Genomic DNA, 20,034 nt, shown 5'->3' on the forward strand with positions numbered 1-20,034 from the left:
AGCAAGGCCCTTAACCCTGCATTGCTCCAGGGGAGGATTGTCTCCTGCTTAGTCTAATCAACTGTACGTCGCTCTGGATAAGAGCGTCTGCTAAATGCCAATAATGTAATGTAATGTCAAAGTCATTATGCTTATAGTGCACAATGCCATGAATAAAGTTCTGTGCTAGGACCTTTGACACCTTAAGTACAATTACTTATAACTATTACAATTGACCATTAAAATGGTGAAAAACCATCTGTGTTGAGAAGAAACAGCCTGACTAATGAGGAAACCGTGTGTGTTCTGTGCAGGAGTCGTATGTGTGGAAGATGTACCAGGAGCGCTGTTGGGATTTCTTCCCTGCCGGAGACTGTTTCCGTAAGCAATATGAGGACCAGCTGGGGTAGAGCGGGGGGGACCCCAGCCCGACACGAGAGAAATTGCCTAAACTCAGCCTCATCCAAACCAAACAGCATTACTATGGAGAATCACGTTTTTCATCTAAAAGGAGAGGCTCGATGCTGACTTCTGTACTGTGGAGAAATGTCATTTCATATCAAGATACACTGCTTATCTCTCACCTGCAATACTATTCCACGTGCCAATTATCAGAAAAAGTCCTAAGCCCTGTCTGCCCAGAAATTTGAATGTACTCTTGAGTGGCGAGTTCCTAGTCTGTTCTGCATAACCCAAAACACTTGCACACTTTTCCTTTACAATGGGGTTGTGCAGTTACGGACCTGTGTGAATCGTAATATGCACAAGAATCAGATACTCACTGAATAGAGAACAGCAGATTTATAGAAGGAGGCCCGGTGAATTTTAAGAAAGTAGACACCTGTGCACAGATGGTCGTGTTGCTGCATACCATAGACATCTCAGCTGAGTGATTAGGGTGGCCCAAAAGGGTCAAGCCTGCTACAATGTACCCACAATAACATGTCAACTAAGTGCCTTACCTCCTTACCTGTTTGCAAACAAAGCTATGCAAACCGTGTTCCGTCCTGTTAGCTCTGTAGTTCTGGGATAGTGCCCAGCAGTTGTTACTTGGTTAGTTTTGTGGATTAATAGTGTGCAAACGCTTCCGAGTTGAGTGTCTTTCCAACCACAGCATCTCTGCAGCACTACGAATAAGAATCAGCAAAACATTACCTCACCCAGTTTATTCACAAGCACACGATAACAGAGGAAAATGCACACACATGGTCACTTGTGTTTAGTTGCTTTGCTGAACTTCATTTCTTTAGAGGGGGAAAAAAAAAAATAAAGAAACCAATGCAACAAAGTCTGACTGGTTTCTGCATCTGGGATTGTGCTTGCCGATTGTGTCAATGCTTTGGCATGAGTTAAGTGGAAGACATTCAGTCAGGGTTGTGTTTGAACAGGCCAGTTGAATGGAAATACTACGGTTGGCAGCAAAGCTGGAACCATAACTTTGAGGTATACAATCAAAAATGCAGCATTCGTTTCCTATGAACAATTCCTGACAGTCATTTTAATTGACTCCATCAAATGCCAGTGGCTTTGGGTACCAGGTTGTATGGACCAAAATCACTGCTGTTCTACATTTTCCTACATTGGAATAAGTGCAATTGCAGAGCCTTCACTCAAAATGTCATTTAGAACCAGTGGCAGCACTTTCTGGCAAATTACAGAATCGCACACACCACTGGCAGCAGCATGAGGCAGAAGCAGGTACTTCAGAGCGTTGTGTGTGTGTATATTAGCATATTAGTGTGTGTGTGTGTGTCAGGGAGGGATAGTCCATTGCCTCCACTGCTGGGTGTATGAATCTCCACATCCAGCTCGCGGGGTCAGGAGATCATGCTGTCCAGCCAGTCCTCCAGGTCTTCCTCCATCACCTCCTGCTTTTTTGCATCCACCTCTGGTTTCGCCGCCTCCGCTTCCTCCTTTGCCTCCTCCTTCGCCTTCTCCTCCGGGGGATAGGCCTCTGGTTCCCCCTCCTGGGACGTCACTATGGAAACCACGCAGCACTCCCTCCATCATAATGCAGTGGCATTCTCTGGAGATCGCTGGTCTGCGGCCCCATTAGCTTCCCCATTCCCCGTGTGCTGGACACCTGACTAGTCACAGTTAATGACTTCACATAATCTTTACATATCTGTGCAATGATGGTGCTCAGAGCAGAAGCCCAATGTGGACTCTGCCCCTCCAGAAAACCCACTTACTGGGCGCATCCACCATGCAACTCACTTCTATTTGTGCCATTTTAAGGCTATTTGGCCCCCTGAATGCCAAATCAGTAGTGCTTAATTTGTTTTCTAGCACTTGGTACGATGGCAAAACAAGCATACCAAGTACGTGGCATGTAACTGTCTTGTATGTAAGGACACCAAATGTGTAACTACATTTTTAATATCAGTGCAGGTAATACGGTTACATTTACATTTAGATTTCATTCATTTAGCAGACGTTTTTAATCCAAAGCAAGTGCATAGGTTCTTCAACAAGTTAAAAAATAAAATTCATGAATAGCAAAACATGCATGAAAAGCAGTTCTAATCAAAAAACAATATTCGTCATAAGTCATCGTCAACAATAGTCATCATTAATACTCACATGCATCAGGGACTTCCATCTCATCCTCAGGGGTGTTTGTAGACTGGGATTGATCGGGGCCACTGGTCTGTAAAGTGAGGAGCATATCCAGCTCGTGGTCCAGCTCATCGGCTGGGGGCGTGAATTCACCGTTAGCCACCACGGGGGCCTTGGAATCCACAGCAGTCCCTCCCGCAGTACCTAAAATAGGCCTTACGGGACAGGAAACGCCCAGGCTTCCGGAGGGGCCCTGCTGTGCTGGAGGCCTGAATTGACCGCTCAGAATAGAGTCTTGTTTTGGCTTTGGAGTCACTGTGGGAAGCTCTACTGGAGTTGCTGCCTGAAACCACAAACAATATGGATGATACAGAAGCACTAGGCAGCGCCAAGGAACATCACACTACAGCACATACAGGACTGATATTCAGAGGCTGCTCCCGTACCTGTACGAGCTCGGCCTCCAGGTTGAGTCTCACATGCAGGGGGAGTTCCTGGAGTGACTGGGCCAATGCCTGGAGGTCCACAAGCAACGCAGACACCTGCCAAAACCAGGTCAACCAATCACCGACCAGCGCTACAAGGCACTGACAAAGGTCCTGGGGCACTGACCAGGACAAGAGAGGACCAAGAAGGAAAAGGCCTCATATTTCATGCACCTACCAAGCCACACCTGCAACTCCAAGTTAATTTCAAGGACCTCAGGATAGTTTTCATTGTTTACAAGTAATTTGGCTGACACTTTTATCCAAACGACTTACAGTTGATTAGACTAAGCAGGAGACAATCCTCCCCTGGAGCAATGCAGGGTTAAGGGCCTTGCTCAAGGGCTCAGCGGCTGTGCGGATCTTATTGTGGCTATTACCGGGGACCGACCTTGCGGGTCCCAGTCATGTACCTTAACCACTGCGCTACAGGCTGCCCTGTGCAATTTTTAGCACAGGCTACAAACATTGGTGGCTACAAGCTACAAAAGCGAGATACAAAAAGATACATACATACACACACTCCACATAATTTTTGAGAAGGACACGCACCTGATTGACAGCCAAAGAGTCCGCCTCCCAATCCTTCTCATCGGAGAAGCGGAACTGACTGAAGGAGTCGCCTGGAAGAGAGAGCCAGGAATCAGTCACATACCTCACCGAGCATTCATCCCTTTACGGCTGGCAGCCCAGCAAACCCTCTGCCTATTCACTGCCATATGTAGCCGTCCAAACACGCTCCTTTGTCCTGGTCTCTGATTTCGGGGTTACCGTGCGGGAGAAGAACATTATTCTCACATTATTAATGCTGGCACAAACCTCCTGCCAAGGATAAGATGCCAGCACCTAGCCCAAATTCTGATTGTAGCCAGCAGTTCCTAACAGTCACCGAATTAAGGGTCATTCCATGACAAATTAATCAGAGGTGTTACACAAAATTTAGCTCAAACTGTAAATGTTCATATATTCAAAAGCCAGTCATATAAAGCAATCAAAAGATCCTCCAGAATGGAGCCCCGGCCCCTAGAACCCACACTCACGTGCACGCACGCACGCTCGCTTGCACGCACACACGCACGCATGCACAGACACACACACACACACACAGGCTCTATTCGGGAGATAGGCGATGGGGGTTTGCAGGATACAGCACTGTCATCCTCCACAGACGTCAGCAGGCAGGAGATGCATGAGAGGCTGGCCACACACAAAGATACAGTGGTATGCAAAAACTTGTAAATGTGGAATGTGCAAAAGGCCCGGCCCTTCGAGTTGACCCACGAAGACAAGGAAGGATAGAATCAGCTATAGCAGGACTCATTGTTCGGTTTCTCTCCACACTGGGACACATTGAATGCAAGATATGGGGCGGCCTGTAGCGTAGTGGTTAAGGTACATGACTGGGAACCGTAAGGTCGGTGGTTCGATTCCCCGTGTAGCCACAATAACATCCGCATAGCCGTTGGGCCCTTGAGCAAGGCCCCCAACCCTGCATTGCTCCAGGGGAGGATTGTCTCCTGCTTAGTCTAATCAACTGTACATCGCTCTGGATAAGAGCAACTGCCAAATTCCATGAATGCGAAAAAAATTGAAAAAACATGTGCATAGAGACTACAATGTTTGCTAGCCGTGTCCTAAATGCCACAGCAAGACTTTTAATGTCAGGAGTGGCGATGCTGAATGGATCCATGCGGCTCAAGGGGATTCCAATCAGGCTACCATCTCTGCTGTTCCGAACAGTGGGTGTCTGCACGGTTTTCCTCACGAAACAAGGGGAGTCATGCAGAACCAATTATGCGCAGTACTATATAAACAATGTTGTTATTTCTTTATTCACTATTTAGCATTATTAGGATAGATCAGGAACAAAGCCAAGCGGCTTTAATTGTTGCGCGGCTATGAAAAACTCTCTCTGCTAATAAACTGTCAGAACTTTGCGTTCTGTTTACTGGCACAAAACGAATTATTTCATAGACAAACATTGTTAACAGAGGCTGGTTTACTACAATTAAACAGTTATTCCGACTGCTTAAACACAAGGGACTTTTTAAACCCACTATAGCATTTCTGTGCAAACTGTCAATGATGGACAATGACATACTCAGCAGGAACATAGTCTGCAGCTGCTTAATATTTATATTTAAAAGTAATAAAGACATGGATTGCTGCTTGCCGATCTCTGTAATGCCACAGGACAAATTGTTTACCGGTGTTTTAAAATATTTCTAAAAGCTGCAAGTGGAATGAAGAGCCAGATCTTGCTTGTTTTGAGAAGGTGAGAAGGGTTTAGTAATAATCCACCCCTTATGGGTGGATGCGACCTGGACATTACATCTCCCTTAACAGACGGATGTGACCTGCATGTTACATCTCCCTGAACAGACGGATGTGACCTGCATGTTACATCTCCCTGAACAGACGGATGTGACCTGCATGTTACATCTCCCTGAACTGACGGATGTGACCTGCATGTTACATCTCCCTGAACAGACGGACGTGACCTGCATGTTACATCTCCCTGAACAGACGGATGTGACCTGCATGTTACATCTCCCTGAACAGACGGATGTGACCTGCATGTTACATCTCCCTGAACAGACGGATGTGACCTGCATGTTACATCTCCCCGAAGAGACGGATGCGACTCCAGCGTTGTATTTGATCACATGACCGTTTTTCAAGACACGACAGTTGAAAAGTATCGCGATTCCTAGGCCTTTCTATGGGTTTTCTATAGGGTGCCTTAGTCCATAATGGGGTAATGGGACTGCCCGAATGCCTGATGGTTCTGAAATCCCACCTTTGATACATGGCACAGTTCAACCAGTACAAGTGGAGGTTATGAAAATAAGGAAGGTGGACCAGTCTACTCTAGCATTAGGGTGGTTGAGGCAGGTTAGTGATTGGGAAGGGGGGAGGTAATGTACAGGTTAAGGTATCGCCAGTGTGAGGGTCCACCCTTTCTCTAGCACTTTCTCTACAGTATCCTGCAGGTGGCTTTTACCAGCACCCATTTGGAAGAGTGTGCCAGTAAATGGGAGTTCTTTCAGCTTCACAAAGGTGGACTCCATAGTGCGCTTCTTAAGCAAACTTCATCCAGCACGCGAAAGGGCATTGGAAAAGGCTGCACAGAAAGCCATTGGCCTACGCTTCCCCTTCCGACGACTGCTACCTGAGAGAGCTATTTAGAGGAAATGCAAATTAGCGTTTCTCACGCCTCTTAAACACAGCGCTGGCCCAAGCCAATTAACACAAAGCTCTTCTGGAGCGGCCTAAGCTGTCAATAATTCAGGCCGCCTTAATTGCAATTAAAATTTAAAATCAATGACGCGTGACAAACGGGGGCCGGGGTTCTTTTTCCGCACGCCCAGTGAAAGTTCACCATGTGCCAGTGGGCATTAGGATTGATTTCAGCAACCTTCCACATTACTCCATCCCCTTTCATAAAACTTCTAAAATGAGAGTATGTCAATAGTTCTTTCGGCTCCATAAAGCGCGGCATTTCCCCGTTAGATTAAATGTCATTTTAAAGCCATAATCACCCACATTGCTGAACCAGGACCACAATGGACAGCAGATGGCATAAACTAATTTCTGGTTTAACTTAAGTGTACTGCATCCCCTGGGTAAATGGCTTTTTACAACAGGATTGGTAGCGTTTGTTTTATGTGGTCCAGAAAAACTTCAGGCACAAAACAAACAAACGTCTCCTGTAGCGTGTTGGTGCTAAAGAGAGGATGCCACATAACCAAATGAACCACTTCATTCAGGGAATAACAGAACAGCCTTTCCCACTTGCATTAGTAATAGGCAATGTTACCCAATAAGGTTTAACTAGGTCACTCACTGTACTTCTTGATCCGCATGCAGTAGCATATTCATTACTGCACTGCCAAGTGCTGATCGATGGCTAATTTGCGTTGATCGAAATGACCCGTATGAATATGTGTAATCGCACAAGCGCATGCAAGCAGTCGCACGCAATGACACAGAGTAGGCTGCTCACTTGTCAAACACAGGGAAAAGACCAACGCGGAGACAGATTAAGGGCTGCTTGAGTTGTGTGCTTGGGATAATGTCACCATGAATTCAGTCTCCAGAGGCTGCCATACACCACACACACCTACACAAAGCTTTCTATGCATCCGTGGGAGCACGGTTCATTATTAATCATCGTTAGTGCCATAATACAATTGAAGAGTGGGTGTTTTTGTTTGCCAATTATTGTAAACTGAATCCACAGTCACAAAATGAATGCAAAAAAAATTAAATAATTAATTGTCACCGGCTGGAAAGCCTTTTCATCACGGGGATTAATATGATTCATGTTATTATATAGTGCAGTATGTATTGGGTTTATATTCATAATACCTGTCTCTGATCATTAGAGAATTTCTGTTCAAATGCATCAGTCAATCAGTTAAAATTCCACCGGTTATGACTACTCAAAATTATAGTGCATTAACTAATAAGCTGTATAAATCCTTGAGTTGACTTTTAGCCAAACTTTAACAAGGATGGTCAGTTAAGAATTGTTTTGTCATTTACAATGATATCCTAGCCCATAGGCAAAAAAACCCACATCAGCGCAGCCTTTACAGACAAAAAAAAACCAAACAAAATGTAGACATACTTAAAATGCTGAAATGCAAGTCTGTGTGAGGGGATATTCAGTATGAGGGAGCTTTTAAAATGAGGTTGTGTGAGGTAATGCATACTCATTGTGTGGACCAGCACATTTTCTTTAACAGCTGCTTTTATCCAAAGTGACGTACAAAAAAGTGCATATCAAAGTCATTAGAACAACCCACAGAACAGGCCAGATAAGCTACAAGCAAACAGTTGTACAGCCATGAACATTATGTACAGTACATACAGCAAATATGCCCAATCAGTAAATAATTATAACAGTAACTACGGTACCAAGATAAATACAAAAGCAAATACGATATAAAAACAAATACAACTGCAATAATCCTAATTAAGTACAAGCGGCTAAAAAAAAGTTAAATAAGAGGTCACTAGATCAGAGCACTCCTGCAGAGGAGTCAAGGTACAGTGTGAAGAGGTGAGTCTTCAGACAGCGGAGGAAAATGGCCACTCTTTTGAAACTCTTCTGTCTGATGGACTTATGTGTCCCCCCCCTCTCCATTGTCATCCCGTTAATACTCCGCTAAACGGTCTTAAAAATAGCCGGGGGTGGAGTCTCTCCTTCGTTCTGGTCGGAAACAGCGAGGTCCGACGTGAGGTGCGCCGATCCGCCACTATGAATTATTTGTTTCCCTGTGCCAAGAAGATCTCTTACTGGCCACGCCTCCGCGCGGCTCAGAGGCTCAGCTGTGTGAAGGGGATCTGAAAACCATGACTGCACACCGATGAACCTGGACTTAGGAGAGCAGGAGCAGAGGGCACACAAGGTAGGCCGTTGCCTTGAAGGTCTTGACATGAGCTCACACCTACTACAGTCAGCTTCTTGCCTTTCTGTTCAGTTTTTTTTCCATCCAACTCACTGCAGTTGACTATACCTACTGCCTGTGGTTTGAATGGAACCTTGGACACCGATGGCTTCATCATAATTGACTTCAAAGTATGGGGATCATCGACTCGAAAGTACATATTGTCACAAAAGTATCTATTAAGGTTACTGTTAACCCTGTTGAGGGTTAATCTGTGCTGTAATAAGACCTGTGCTTCGAATGCATTCTGAAAGCGCAAGTAAGTAAATGAGGAGGAATGATGCTCAACAAGTGTCATTCATCAATATGGTCACAGAAGAGGAGCGAATGAGTATAGCTCACACTGTAAGGGCCATTTCACTGCACTCTGTCATGTCAATGACCACTGGTAAACAGTAATCCCGATGGTTACCTGAGGAATGGGGGCAGGCTGGAGCTATGGGATAGCTGGGTTGTTACTGCTGGTAGTCGGAAGTTACCAGAGCAAATCTGCTTTCACTAATGCCTAGGGTTCGTCACCAAAAGGATTGGGCTAAAATGTTCCTATTGGTCTTCATGCCAAATATAACAAATATAAAAATAACAGATCGTCTGGTCGTGACTCAGGAAATGGTATTGCAGGCAGTATATTTCTATGACTGGTCTGGTATTGACAGGTATGACATAATGAAGCTTGAAATGTTCTACCTTTGTCATATTTTGTTTCTTAGAGACACCTGAAACCTTCGACTAACATTTTTTCAAGTTAATTCATCATTACATTTTGCTTCTAAGAGAGTATTTATTAAACAAACTTGCTTGTAGCCATAATGTCATGTGTAGATGTTATCCATCAGTCTCTTAAAGAGGTACCATCAGCTGTTATAACGAACCTATAATTTGTTAAAGGTTTTATTAATATCACACACTAAACTCAACCTCTGACATGTTCCCATTGGCTAAAGTTAATGGAGCAACTTCTATCGACATAATATTGATGCCATTCCAGGCAGAAAATAAATACATAAATACAATGAATAACCATGATGTACTTACCATGACAAAAACAATTTGAAGCTCCATCAATTTTAACGAAAGCTCAATCAGTCATGGACGCCTCGTATTGGCATATCTATCGGAAACAGAGCGCATCGTCCTGCTCAGGAAGAGGATGATTGGTCCCCTGATGAATTGGCTCTTTGCTATTGGGTGGGTCTGGAGAGGTGGGGAGGAGTCCCGGCAGACCCGTGGGGCATCATGGGCCATGGGAAAACAAACCAAATGCAGGTGTGCTTCGATCTGCAGCACTGCATGCTGGGACCCCAGCTGTGGCACTGTGTCACCTGTAGCTCTAAACGGGCTCGACACTGGTCAGGCTGGTCACGACGCATCTTTCTGGTGGATGTGTTCCGTCACGACATTCCGCAACAACACCCCTCTCAATAGCTCATGGAGTTATTTAATCAAATTCATACTCCTAAATCACCATATTGTTCTTTAACTTTAATCTTTATCAAAAATGTAAAAATGAACTAAACTAAACTAAAAAGGCGGATTAAATTATGCATTAAAATATGCTTTGGGACAATGTTTATCTATTAAGGACTTTTGATGCCAAAATGTACTCTTCAGGATACAATAAATCAAATTGAAATCTGCCTCCTATCAATGGAGGAACCATAGCAGTGATATTATTAATCAAAATGGTCAGCAGCGCCAGACTTCTTGTGCGCAACATGAGCATTAACCAGAATAAATAAATTATCCTGATTTGCCCAGCCTAGTGATATAAAGAATCAATGACTTGGCTGCACCATGGAAAGTGCAATACAAACCACTGTCCTATATTCCACCACCGATATTCAGTGACAGTTTTATCTTTACTGTTCAGGTCAAACTGTTGGGGGGGGATTGGGGAGAGGGGGTGACAACGAAAACAACAACCACAGAAATCCACCAACAGACTGCAATAATGAGGAGGTTAAAATAAGAAGGCACCAAGAGTGAGCAATCGCATCTCTCTCACTCTCTGGAACAGTGCCGACTGGCTGTCTGTCACAGGAAGGGTAACTAATAGAGCTGTTTGGGGAGAAAAGCTCTTGTCACTGCACTTCTGGCCTCGGTCTCTGACCAACCTCGCCCCCACCCCCACCCACCTCCTCCCCTCCAGGGCAACCCTCTCCCCCTCCCCCTTCCCCACAGTACCGAAACATGATAAGGAGTGCGGTCTCGAGGGAGTTCCTCCACCAGCCACTGAGAGCTGTGTGTGTGCGCACGTGTGTATGTGTGTGAGAGAGAAGCCGCAGGCTCTCCTCAGCACTGCCACGCTCAAACTCCAGCACGGACAGCACCATCGCCAGTCTCCGCAAAACCACCCCGGCTCGCCAGCCCTGCCGCCAAAGGATTCCCGAACCGGCCCGGACCGCCCCGTCTGGAGAAGGTCCATTCTATTGGAAGAGGTTCTGACCGGCTGCCTGGAACCGCCTCCACTTGTTGCTGGAAGCGGTCGAGCGCTCGGTAGTTCAGACTGTGAGTGAAGGAACGTAAAGGCTTTCTGCTGCTCGTGGTGGGATTGGGATGCTCTGGACTTCCGAGTGGGACCCTGGGAATTTCCGATTGGGAGGATAGATGGCTCGATAGGCATAGGTAAGATTGTACAGAATCTGCTTTGCTGCATCAAAGATCGGCAGAACTTTGGAAGGATTAGCATGTGGATCTGTGGTGACAGAGAGGAGCTTACTGCTTTAAGGCTGAGAAAATGTGAGTATGTGTAGCTCTTTTGCTTGCTTTAGACATACTGGTGCTTGAAATTCAGTAGAATACAACCCATTAGAGACATGCACACCACATGAGCAGTGGGTTGAAATCTTTATTAATGATAATAATAATAAGGTAACACTTTACAATAAGGTCATATGAATTGGCATTAACTAATGTAGTTGTTAACATTAATTAAGCTTAATGATTTACAAATACATTAATTAAGCAAGAAATTTACTTTGCATTAGTCATTGTATTTCTTAACTCCTAACTAATGTTAGTTAGTTAGATTAATATTATTAGCAAAACATAGGATAAACTTATAATTAGTTAACAGATACGTTAACTAGTTCTCTCATTTCAGTATAAATTTGTATGAACTATTGAAGTCATTAGCATGTATTAGTGATGTACAAATAAACAAACAAATCTAAACAGCCTAACTTTTCAGTAGTTTGATAGTTATGAACTACATGCCAATATATGCAACCTTATTGTAAAGTGATACCAACAATAATAATAATAATAATAATTAGTCATTGTAATAGTAATATTACTAAAGCATTATAGAAATATTATTATTTATATAGTGCTTTTCTCACACTAAAAGATTTCCTTTAATACAGCTGAAAAGGTGCAAGACAATGGGCAGGAAGTAAAATCTCTTTGTCTGTGGAATGTCAAGGGCCATGGGGTGCACTGATCAACACCCTCCGTCAGTCACTCACGAGAAACCAGCACAAAGAGCTGCGTATAGTGATATAGCTTAAAGCTCACGGCAAACACTGCAAAAAAAAAAAAAAAACTAACAAACGAAAAAAACAACCTCTTGCCGCACCGCTCACCACTCTGATCTGACAAAACTAACTGCCGTTCAACACGACGTCGCTCTCTGAAAGCTGTGAGGCGAGTAACGCCAGAGCCGTAATGGAGGGTCTGACTGTCCTTCAAACGAACTCTTAACAAATGCAGCGGCTGCCCACAGGGTCAGAGTAGACCTGTTACGAGTAATAGGAGTAATTTCCTCCTGAGGGTTATAGAAGCATGCGTCAGTCTCTATTATGTAGCTGTATTGGGATTTACCACCCTAATATCCAGCAGTGTAATGTCCATTACCATGGAATTGCCCGGAACATCAGGTGCTTCGACTTCCAGAGCCCTGGCTCCAACCACATCTTCCCGTCTCTGATCCTGCTCTTGGGCATCCAAGATGCTACTTCCTACAGCTAATATAAGTGACTTGACCTAGGGTTAGAACCCTTACATTTAGGGATAGTTTAAAATGTTTATGACAAATGGCATGAGCCATAAACTGATAGGTGTCTTTTGCATTGCAAGCACATATACTCAGAGAGCATTTTATTATGTATTTATTAGACTTATTTGGTCTTCTGCTGCTGTAGCCTATCCACTTAGAGGTTAGACATGTATGTGTTCAGAGATGCTCTTCTGCATGCCACTGTTGTAAAGTGTGGTTATTTGCGTTATTATCATCTTCCTGTCACCTTTCTTCTGATCTCTCTGATTAACACGTTTTTGCCTGCAAAACTGCTGCTTACTGGATGTTTTTTGTTTTTTGCAACATTCCCTGCAAACTCTAGAGACTGTTGTGCGTGAAAATCTCAGGAGATACTCAAACCACCGTGTCTGGCACCAACCATTGCTGCCACATGATTAAATATCTGCATTAACAAGCTAGTGTACAGGCCTACCTAATAAAGCGGTCACTCAGTGTATACCTACATTCAGAGGGCACTTTGACAAGTCATTTTTCATGGACTCCATTCTGCTTATAAAGCATAAAAGTAGTGACTCTTAACTAGCATACTCTGCTTTCCCTTTATATTGATTGATATCCATCCATAGGGGATTCATTATGCTCTCAGAATTAAAGCACAACCACCACACAATAGATTAATCACCCTGAATCTCGCTACTCCTGATTATTAATCTGTGGAATGAATGTGGAAAATGAATTGCTTCCAATTTCTTAATGTACCCCCTTAAAAATCTGGGATATTACATAAACCCAATTAAGTCATAGCATACTGAGAGTTGTGATCCTGGTTAATACAGGTCCTCGCTAAAATCAAAGGGGCAATTATCTGCAAAGACAGTTTTCCAGGCATAGTGCAAAGTCAGTCCGTTCTTTGTTATACGTTAAACTACGATATCTGCTCAAACAAGGGTTTGCCTTTCAAGTGGGGTCTCAGCCACAGGCGAACAGCGTCTACATGGTAGACCGATGCAAAACCCCTCATAGCAGACAAGTAAAAAGTGCTTGACTTTTAAGCATTCAAATCTGTGTGGACACTAACAGTAAACACAATTAGGTTCTGGGTATACATGGATCTGGTTCAAGGACGGATGTATGCATGGATTTGAATTCAAACAGAATCAGGGTCTGGGTATACATGGATCCAAATTTAAATAGGATCTGGTTCAAGGAAGGATGTATGCATGGATCAAAATTCTAATGAGCTTTTGACGTTCCAGGGTCAATATGGGTTTCCTTTGTAGAGAAGTGTAACAGTGGTTGGAGTGTGCAGTGACTGTTACGTTTCTGGGATTGAGTGGCTCAATTCACTGCCCCTGGGGACTAATGTACCTCTTTACTGTTCATTAAGGCCGAGTTGCACAGATCGTTGCTCTCTGTTCTCATACACATATTACAAACACACATGCATACAACTAGCTACACATATGTACAAACACGTGCACAGACGCGCACAGACACAGACACTTGCAAGTACATGGCAATATGTCAAACGTAACGCATAGTTAGCTCGCTAAATACTGATGGGAAATGTCCCCCTTGAGTCCGTAATCAAAATTTAAGAATGAATAATGAAATCCCAGCTAGGATTAACTTTAGGTTATCAATGCCAAAACCGTGGACTGCAAAGTTCAGATAATTCCCCCACAATTCTACACAAGTCTACATTACTGCACAGTAGTAGTAGTAGCAGCAGTATTAACAACAACAATACAAAATAATAAATTATAATATTAATCATCATAATATAATCTTCATGTCCAGTGTGTGTGGCCTTTGGAGGCCAAGCGAAGACACAAGCCATTTCTTACCTGAACATTCACAAACAATAAAGAGCTGGTCAGTCACACACAGAACTAACTCACCTCTCTGCCCTGAATCAGAACCCAGTAAACACTGATAATGAGACAAAGGCTTTTTTCAGAAAACAAAAACATTTGAACAAGCAGCTGCCAAACTGATTTTGTTTTCTTCTGTAATCTCATGGAAAGATAAATTCTGTTTTTTCCCCGCCTCAAAACGCATCACTAGTCTTAGCAATCATCAATTGAACAGAGACAAACCAGGCCATTCAAAACCACAACATAACAAAAATCCTGTATTGGCAATATTATTATTAATAATAAAGTGAATGATGTAAATAATGTGAATAATAATAATAATCATAATAATACATGCATTTACCATGTATAATTATGTAAGCATACAATAGAACACGGGTGGCTTTTCTTCTAAATCTGTGGTTTTCAAATTCGGTCCTGTGTGTATGGTTGGTTTGGTTATATCCAAACTCTTGCTCAATTAAAGTTGTTGAACACATGTGTTTAAAAGTTCTTTCTGCATAATTTCCTCAAACTTGTTTACACCAGGTTGAGCTCTTTATCAATTGCTTTCTCTTCAAATTCTAATGGTTAGTATTAGTCACCAGGGTTCCAAACTTTCACAAATTAAGAGCCTACTGATTCACCTCAGTCTTGTTTTACTTTTAAACTTTTTAACCAAACAATCAACCAGAGGTATGGAACCAATTTCCAATTTGAATTTGCAAGTGACTTTTTGGGTCAATATCTGTAGAATGACAAATCCAATGGGGCAAATGTTTAGCATGTTCTCTATTGAGTATATAAGGAACATTTACAAAGTTTGAGCACCCACCACACCTTCAGGGCAAGTCTAGCTACTTCTTACATAATGTGGTTTACTAATCCCTCAGGACATGAAAAGCTTCTCATTAAGAAAATGAACAGTTTGTTAAAATTCTGGAACTGCAGTTGTGCTTGGAACAAAAACCAGCTGGGTTCTCCTAGGACCAAGTTGGAGAATTATTATTCAAAATGAACAGCATCTGTTTAAGCAAACACTTATATTGGGAATAATGGTCTGTTGGTTAATCATACATATCAGTAATGAAACAAAGGCTGTGAAAGCAGAGGTGGGTATTTCTGACCTGCGGAGCCCAGCAGGGCGTGGTAGTCAGCCCCTCGCTGCGTGGGCCCTTCTTCCTGAAGTTTTTCTTTCTCCTCCGCTTCATAACGGTCCCAGTTGGACTCCAGCTTCCTACGGGAAAATGTCTGAAACCCCTCATCCTCCTGGTCCTGACTGTCGGTCTCATCTCGACCCTTTAAAAACAATCAAAATCCTCAGTACATCTTACATGATGAAAAACACTGCCTGCTATTCATATTCCTCAATGTCAGTTGGCAGCAGAGCCAGAGCCGTTATCCACCCGGAAGTACCGTACTGACATGAGGGCGCTATTGTCAGATTTTGTACGAAAACAGTTTTCTTCCACAACTATATTATTTGGCCATGAAATAGCCAATTTTAGTTGTCATATGCTGAAAAGAAGGCTATATTATACTCCCTGGTTCTCAACGTCTGATGAGCATCAACAGAACTGGAGAGGGTGGGAGGGTCCAGACAGTGAATGTCTGCTAAGCGCTAAACAGCTTTCTGCCCATTGACTTCAATATACAAACCCAAGCTGATTTAACAACCAAAGAAAACCTAATCTGCTAATGCTGTGCAGCTAACAAGCTACAGGCTACAACTCCCAAATGCAGCCAATTGCCGTTGGTGTGCGAGTATGTGAGTATGTGTATGAATGGGTGAATGAGAAGCATCAATTGTACAGCACTTTGGATGAAGGCGCTATATAAATGCCAGCCATTTACCATTTAACAGTCAACAAGGTATAGCTTGCCAAATCAACTGCATAGTTATAAAGCAAATACAAAATCATACATGTTAATTATATTTTTAACAAGGTAGCTAGCGTCAGTGTTTATATGAGACATTTTATTGTTCCAGGCCTCAGACAAGAGATTGGAGACATGGTCCTATAGACCATCTGGTCCAAACTATTTTCCTTGGTTTTTAAATCAGCTTTACATTGAAGTCAATGGGCAAAAACCTCTTTTGCGCTCAGCAGCCATACTACAGTGTGCCTCACTGCTTAGATTGGCCAAGGTCTTTCCGACACTCACTTTATTAGGTTGACCTGTACACCAGCTTGATAATGTGAATATTTAATCAGCAAATTGCATGAAAGAATACAGACGGGGTGAAGAGGTTCAGCTGTTTTTCAGACCAAATGTCAGAATGGGGAAGAAATGTGATCTAAGTGACTTTGACTGTGGAATTATTTATTGGTGCCAGACAGGGTAGTTTGAGCATCTCAGAAACTGCTGATCTCCTGGGATTTTCACACACAACAGTCTCTAGAGTTTGCAAAGAATGGCGCGAAAAACAAAAAAATTCCAGTGAGCAGCAGTTCTGCGGGCAGAAACGCATTGTTCATGAAAGTTGACAGGAAGGTGACAGTAATGCAAATAACCATGCGTTACAACAGTGGTATGCAGAAGAGCACATTTGGGACCACGCAACGCATCAAACATCCAAGTGAATAGGCTATAGCAGCAGAAGACTTAATTCTAAAAAATAATTGTAACAAATACCTAATAGAGCGCTCACTGAGTGTATACGCAGAGGTTTTTTTTACACACATTAGGTACACACATCCAGTTCACTGCTTGTTAGGTAGCATTCAAAAAGTTTCATTTTTACACATATACATACAGTGCAAAATGTGATAGCCTTTACGCATACTGTTTATAACCATGTAACTGTAGTGAACCGACATTTCATCCAACCGAATAGCCGGACTGCCGCCACGCACCTGGTGATGGTCTGCAACAGGTCCACCCCGCCCCCTGCCCCTATAGTGGTCCCTTCTCCCTCTTCCACGATGGTGACCACCCCTGCCCCGTCCTCGCTGTTCCCCCGAATTCTGGTGGGATTCACTCCCACCTCCCCTCTTCCAGCTTCCGCCTCGGCCCCTGTTGTGTCTCGGCTCCATCACTTGTCCAGTTATGAAACACCGAGATGTTTCGGTCTTTAAAAAAACCAAGTTATTTAACGTTAACCTTTCAGCTAATTTCTCACCTCTAAAACTAACCAACATGTATTCACAGTGCACAGCATGATGGAGCTACTGAACAGCTGCGAGGTTTTCTGTGTTACGTATAATATCACCCCCACGACAACCACAGCCTTTCACCAAAGTTCCGACTGTAACTACGACGGGCATTTCTATATGACGGTTCATTCACTGAGAAAAATGTTGTAGTGAATATGAGGGATGACTTTGAATATGAAGTACTTTGCGGACCAATAATTTTATACAAACATGCTAATGTGTTGGGGGTAAAGCTAATTTCGTCAGGTAAACATAATTAAAAAGAACCTTTAAGATAACTTTTATTGTTACCTCTTAAACCTATTTCATCTAATCATAATTTTTATTTTCCTTCAGAAGACTGTGGGAGAAAATGATGGTGGTCCCAGTCCATTTTCTGTCGGTGTAGAGACAAAAACAGCATGGAAGCTGAGGATCTCCAGAACTCCACAGTCCATGGAAATGCCTCAAATGTCCAGGCTATTACACGCAGTCTTTGGGAAGTCATAACCATAGCAACAATGTCTGCCATAGTGAGTCTGATAACAATAATTGGAAACATTCTTGTTGTGTTGTCTTTCAAAGTCAACAGCCAACTAAAGACAGTGAACAATTATTACTTGCTGAGCTTGGCTTTTGCAGACCTCATTATCGGCATCTTCTCAATGAATCTATACACATCTTACATACTGATGGGATACTGGGCTCTGGGGAGCTTGGCATGTGACCTCTGGTTAGCTCTGGATTATGTGGCCAGCAATGCATCTGTAATGAACTTGTTGGTCATCAGTTTTGACAGGTATTTCTCTATTACTCGGCCACTCACGTACAGGTCAAAGCGTACACCAAGACGAGCTGGGTTCATGATTGGCCTGGCGTGGTTGGTGTCTCTGGTCCTATGGGCCCCTCCAATTTTATGCTGGCAGTATTTTGTCGGCAAAAGAACTGTCCCCCTCAGACAGTGCCAGATCCAGTTCTTCTCTGAGCCAGTGATTACATTCGGCACAGCCATCGCTGCTTTCTACATTCCCATTACCATCATGATAATCCTGTACTGCCGGATTTACAGAGAGACAGAGAAGCGCACAAAGTACCTGGCGGAGCTGCAGGGAAATGCTTCCTCAGCACATCTACAGACCATAAAGCCACAGAGAACCGGCATTAGATCCTGCTTCAGCTGCAAGCGGTCATCCAGCACCAATCTAGAGGGGAACCAGGCCTCCTGGTCCTCCTCAAACCCCGGTATTGCTCCCAATTCTACCCAAGAGTGGCTCAGAGCTGAGCAGATGGCCACCTTCAACAGCTACCTATCCTTAGAGGAGGATGAGCGCCAGTCATCTTCCGGAGCCTTCCAGGCAGGTCAGATGAACACAGCCTCCGAGCAGGATGAGAGGCATGAGCTGGCCAGCCTCAATGAAGGTCTCTACATTGCCTCCCATCCCAAGCGTGGCTTACGGCAAAACAAGAGGGGCATCTCCTACAAGTTCAGGTTGGTCCCAAAGAACAGGAGCCCCCGTCAGGGCAGAAACAGGGAAGCCAAAAAGGTGCTGTCATCTGGCTCTTCCGCAGAGTCCCTGGGTCACACCTCATCCTCCTGTTCTTCTCAAGTTTCTGGTCCCATCCTGAAGAGCCAGAACTGCAAACGGAAAAGGATAGTTCTGATCAAGGAGAAGAAGGCAGCACAGACTCTGAGTGCCATCCTCCTGGCCTTCATCCTCACCTGGACTCCCTACAACATCATGGTGCTTGTCTCCACTTTCTGCTCTGACTGCGTCCCGCTCTCGCTCTGGCACCTGGGCTACTGGCTCTGTTACGTCAACAGCACAGTCAACCCAATGTGCTACGCCCTCTGCAACAAGACCTTCCGGAAGACCTTCCGCATGCTGTTACTGTGCCGGTGGAAGAGAAGGGATGAGGAGAGGCTTTATTGGGGCGGCCATAGTTTGGTGATGGGCAGTAAAGTGACGTGAGACTTCTACTTATCCAATTTTGAATGTCCTGTCTCCCAGGACATCCAGGCAAAATAGCTTGACAGTTATATCTGTACTCACTGTCATTGTGAGAGTCGTGAAAGTGAAAGCAAAGAGGACCAGCAAGTACACTGCCACTCATGCTGCCTTTCCGAAGGCTGAGACTGTTCTGCTGTCATCAACAGGGGAAGTAATCCATAATTTGGTGTGGAACCAGTGTTTTGGCAATTTGTTTTATTATTTCAAGAAGGGAGAACAGTAGGAAAATACCATGTTCACAAAATGACCTGTATACATTTCACAATCCTCAGGTACCAAATCTCATGACAGTATATACCTTAAATACCATTTCTATCTGAAAAATGGAATCAAGGATCAGTGGTACTGTTTGTACATTTTTCTAGTTATTTAACTTTACTATACTATTTTTGATTAATAGTATTTAAATGCAGGAATAATGCCTATGGCATTATTTCTGGAACATTGCAGTTAATGTACAATTACTTTCTATTTTCAGAAGATGCTGTCTTTAAATGTTGCAGCACACACTGAAAGGTCCCATATCCTGTAAATATGTATGCATTACATACTGCTTATTGTAAATAGATGTGTT

At 43.5% G+C, this 20,034-nt stretch overlaps 3 protein-coding genes across 6 annotated transcripts in view; 2 read left to right on the top strand and 1 right to left on the bottom strand.

The window, feature by feature from the left end:
- The window catches only part of LOC133128136 (ryanodine receptor 3-like), a 97,773-nt gene extending 96,512 nt beyond the window's left edge, over positions 1-1,261 (top strand). For all 4 annotated transcript variants that reach the window (XM_061241441.1, XM_061241443.1, XM_061241442.1 and 1 more), the window contains one exon: positions 294-1,261. In XM_061241441.1, the coding sequence (XP_061097425.1) occupies positions 294-389 (96 nt within the window). In that variant the 3' untranslated portion in view covers positions 390-1,261. The remainder of the gene's footprint in view (positions 1-293) is intronic.
- On the bottom strand, positions 1,127-17,547 carry aven (apoptosis, caspase activation inhibitor). Its single transcript, XM_061241447.1, has 6 exons — positions 17,173-17,547; positions 15,442-15,613; positions 3,576-3,646; positions 2,985-3,080; positions 2,563-2,881; positions 1,127-1,957 (listed from the first exon to the last, which is right to left on the bottom strand). The coding sequence occupies exons 1-6, from the start codon at positions 17,455-17,457 to the stop codon at positions 1,797-1,799; spliced, it is 1,104 nt and encodes a 367-aa protein (XP_061097431.1). The 5' UTR covers positions 17,458-17,547; the 3' UTR covers positions 1,127-1,796.
- LOC133128138 (muscarinic acetylcholine receptor M5-like) lies at positions 11,096-19,934 on the top strand. Its single transcript, XM_061241445.1, has 2 exons — positions 11,096-11,218; positions 17,809-19,934. Exon 2 carries the CDS (start codon positions 17,874-17,876, stop codon positions 19,419-19,421), a length of 1,548 nt encoding a protein of 515 aa, XP_061097429.1. The 5' UTR covers positions 11,096-11,218; positions 17,809-17,873; the 3' UTR covers positions 19,422-19,934.
- The last annotated feature ends 100 nt before the right edge of the window (positions 19,935-20,034 follow it).

The sequence above is a fragment of the Conger conger genome, chromosome 5, assembly GCF_963514075.1.
Source record: "Conger conger chromosome 5, fConCon1.1, whole genome shotgun sequence".
Lineage (NCBI taxonomy): Eukaryota > Metazoa > Chordata > Actinopteri > Anguilliformes > Congridae > Conger > Conger conger.

What these genes read in the sequence shown, in the direction of transcription:
- aven (XM_061241447.1), bottom strand. Translation starts at nt 17,457, where the DNA reads ATGTTGGTTAGTTTTAGAGGTGAGAAATTAGCTGAAAGGTTAACGTTA. An exon ending in CTGTTGCAGACCATCACCAG is followed by an intron (nt 15,614 to 17,172) that starts GTGCGTGGCGGC and finishes TTGTTTTTAAAG; the next exon opens with GGTCGAGATGAGACCGACAG. An exon ending in CGCCCTGCTGGGCTCCGCAG is followed by an intron (nt 3,647 to 15,441) that starts GTCAGAAATACC and finishes TCTCTCTTCCAG; the next exon opens with GCGACTCCTTCAGTCAGTTC.
- LOC133128138 (XM_061241445.1), top strand. Translation starts at nt 17,874, where the DNA reads ATGGAAGCTGAGGATCTCCAGAACTCCACAGTCCATGGAAATGCCTCA.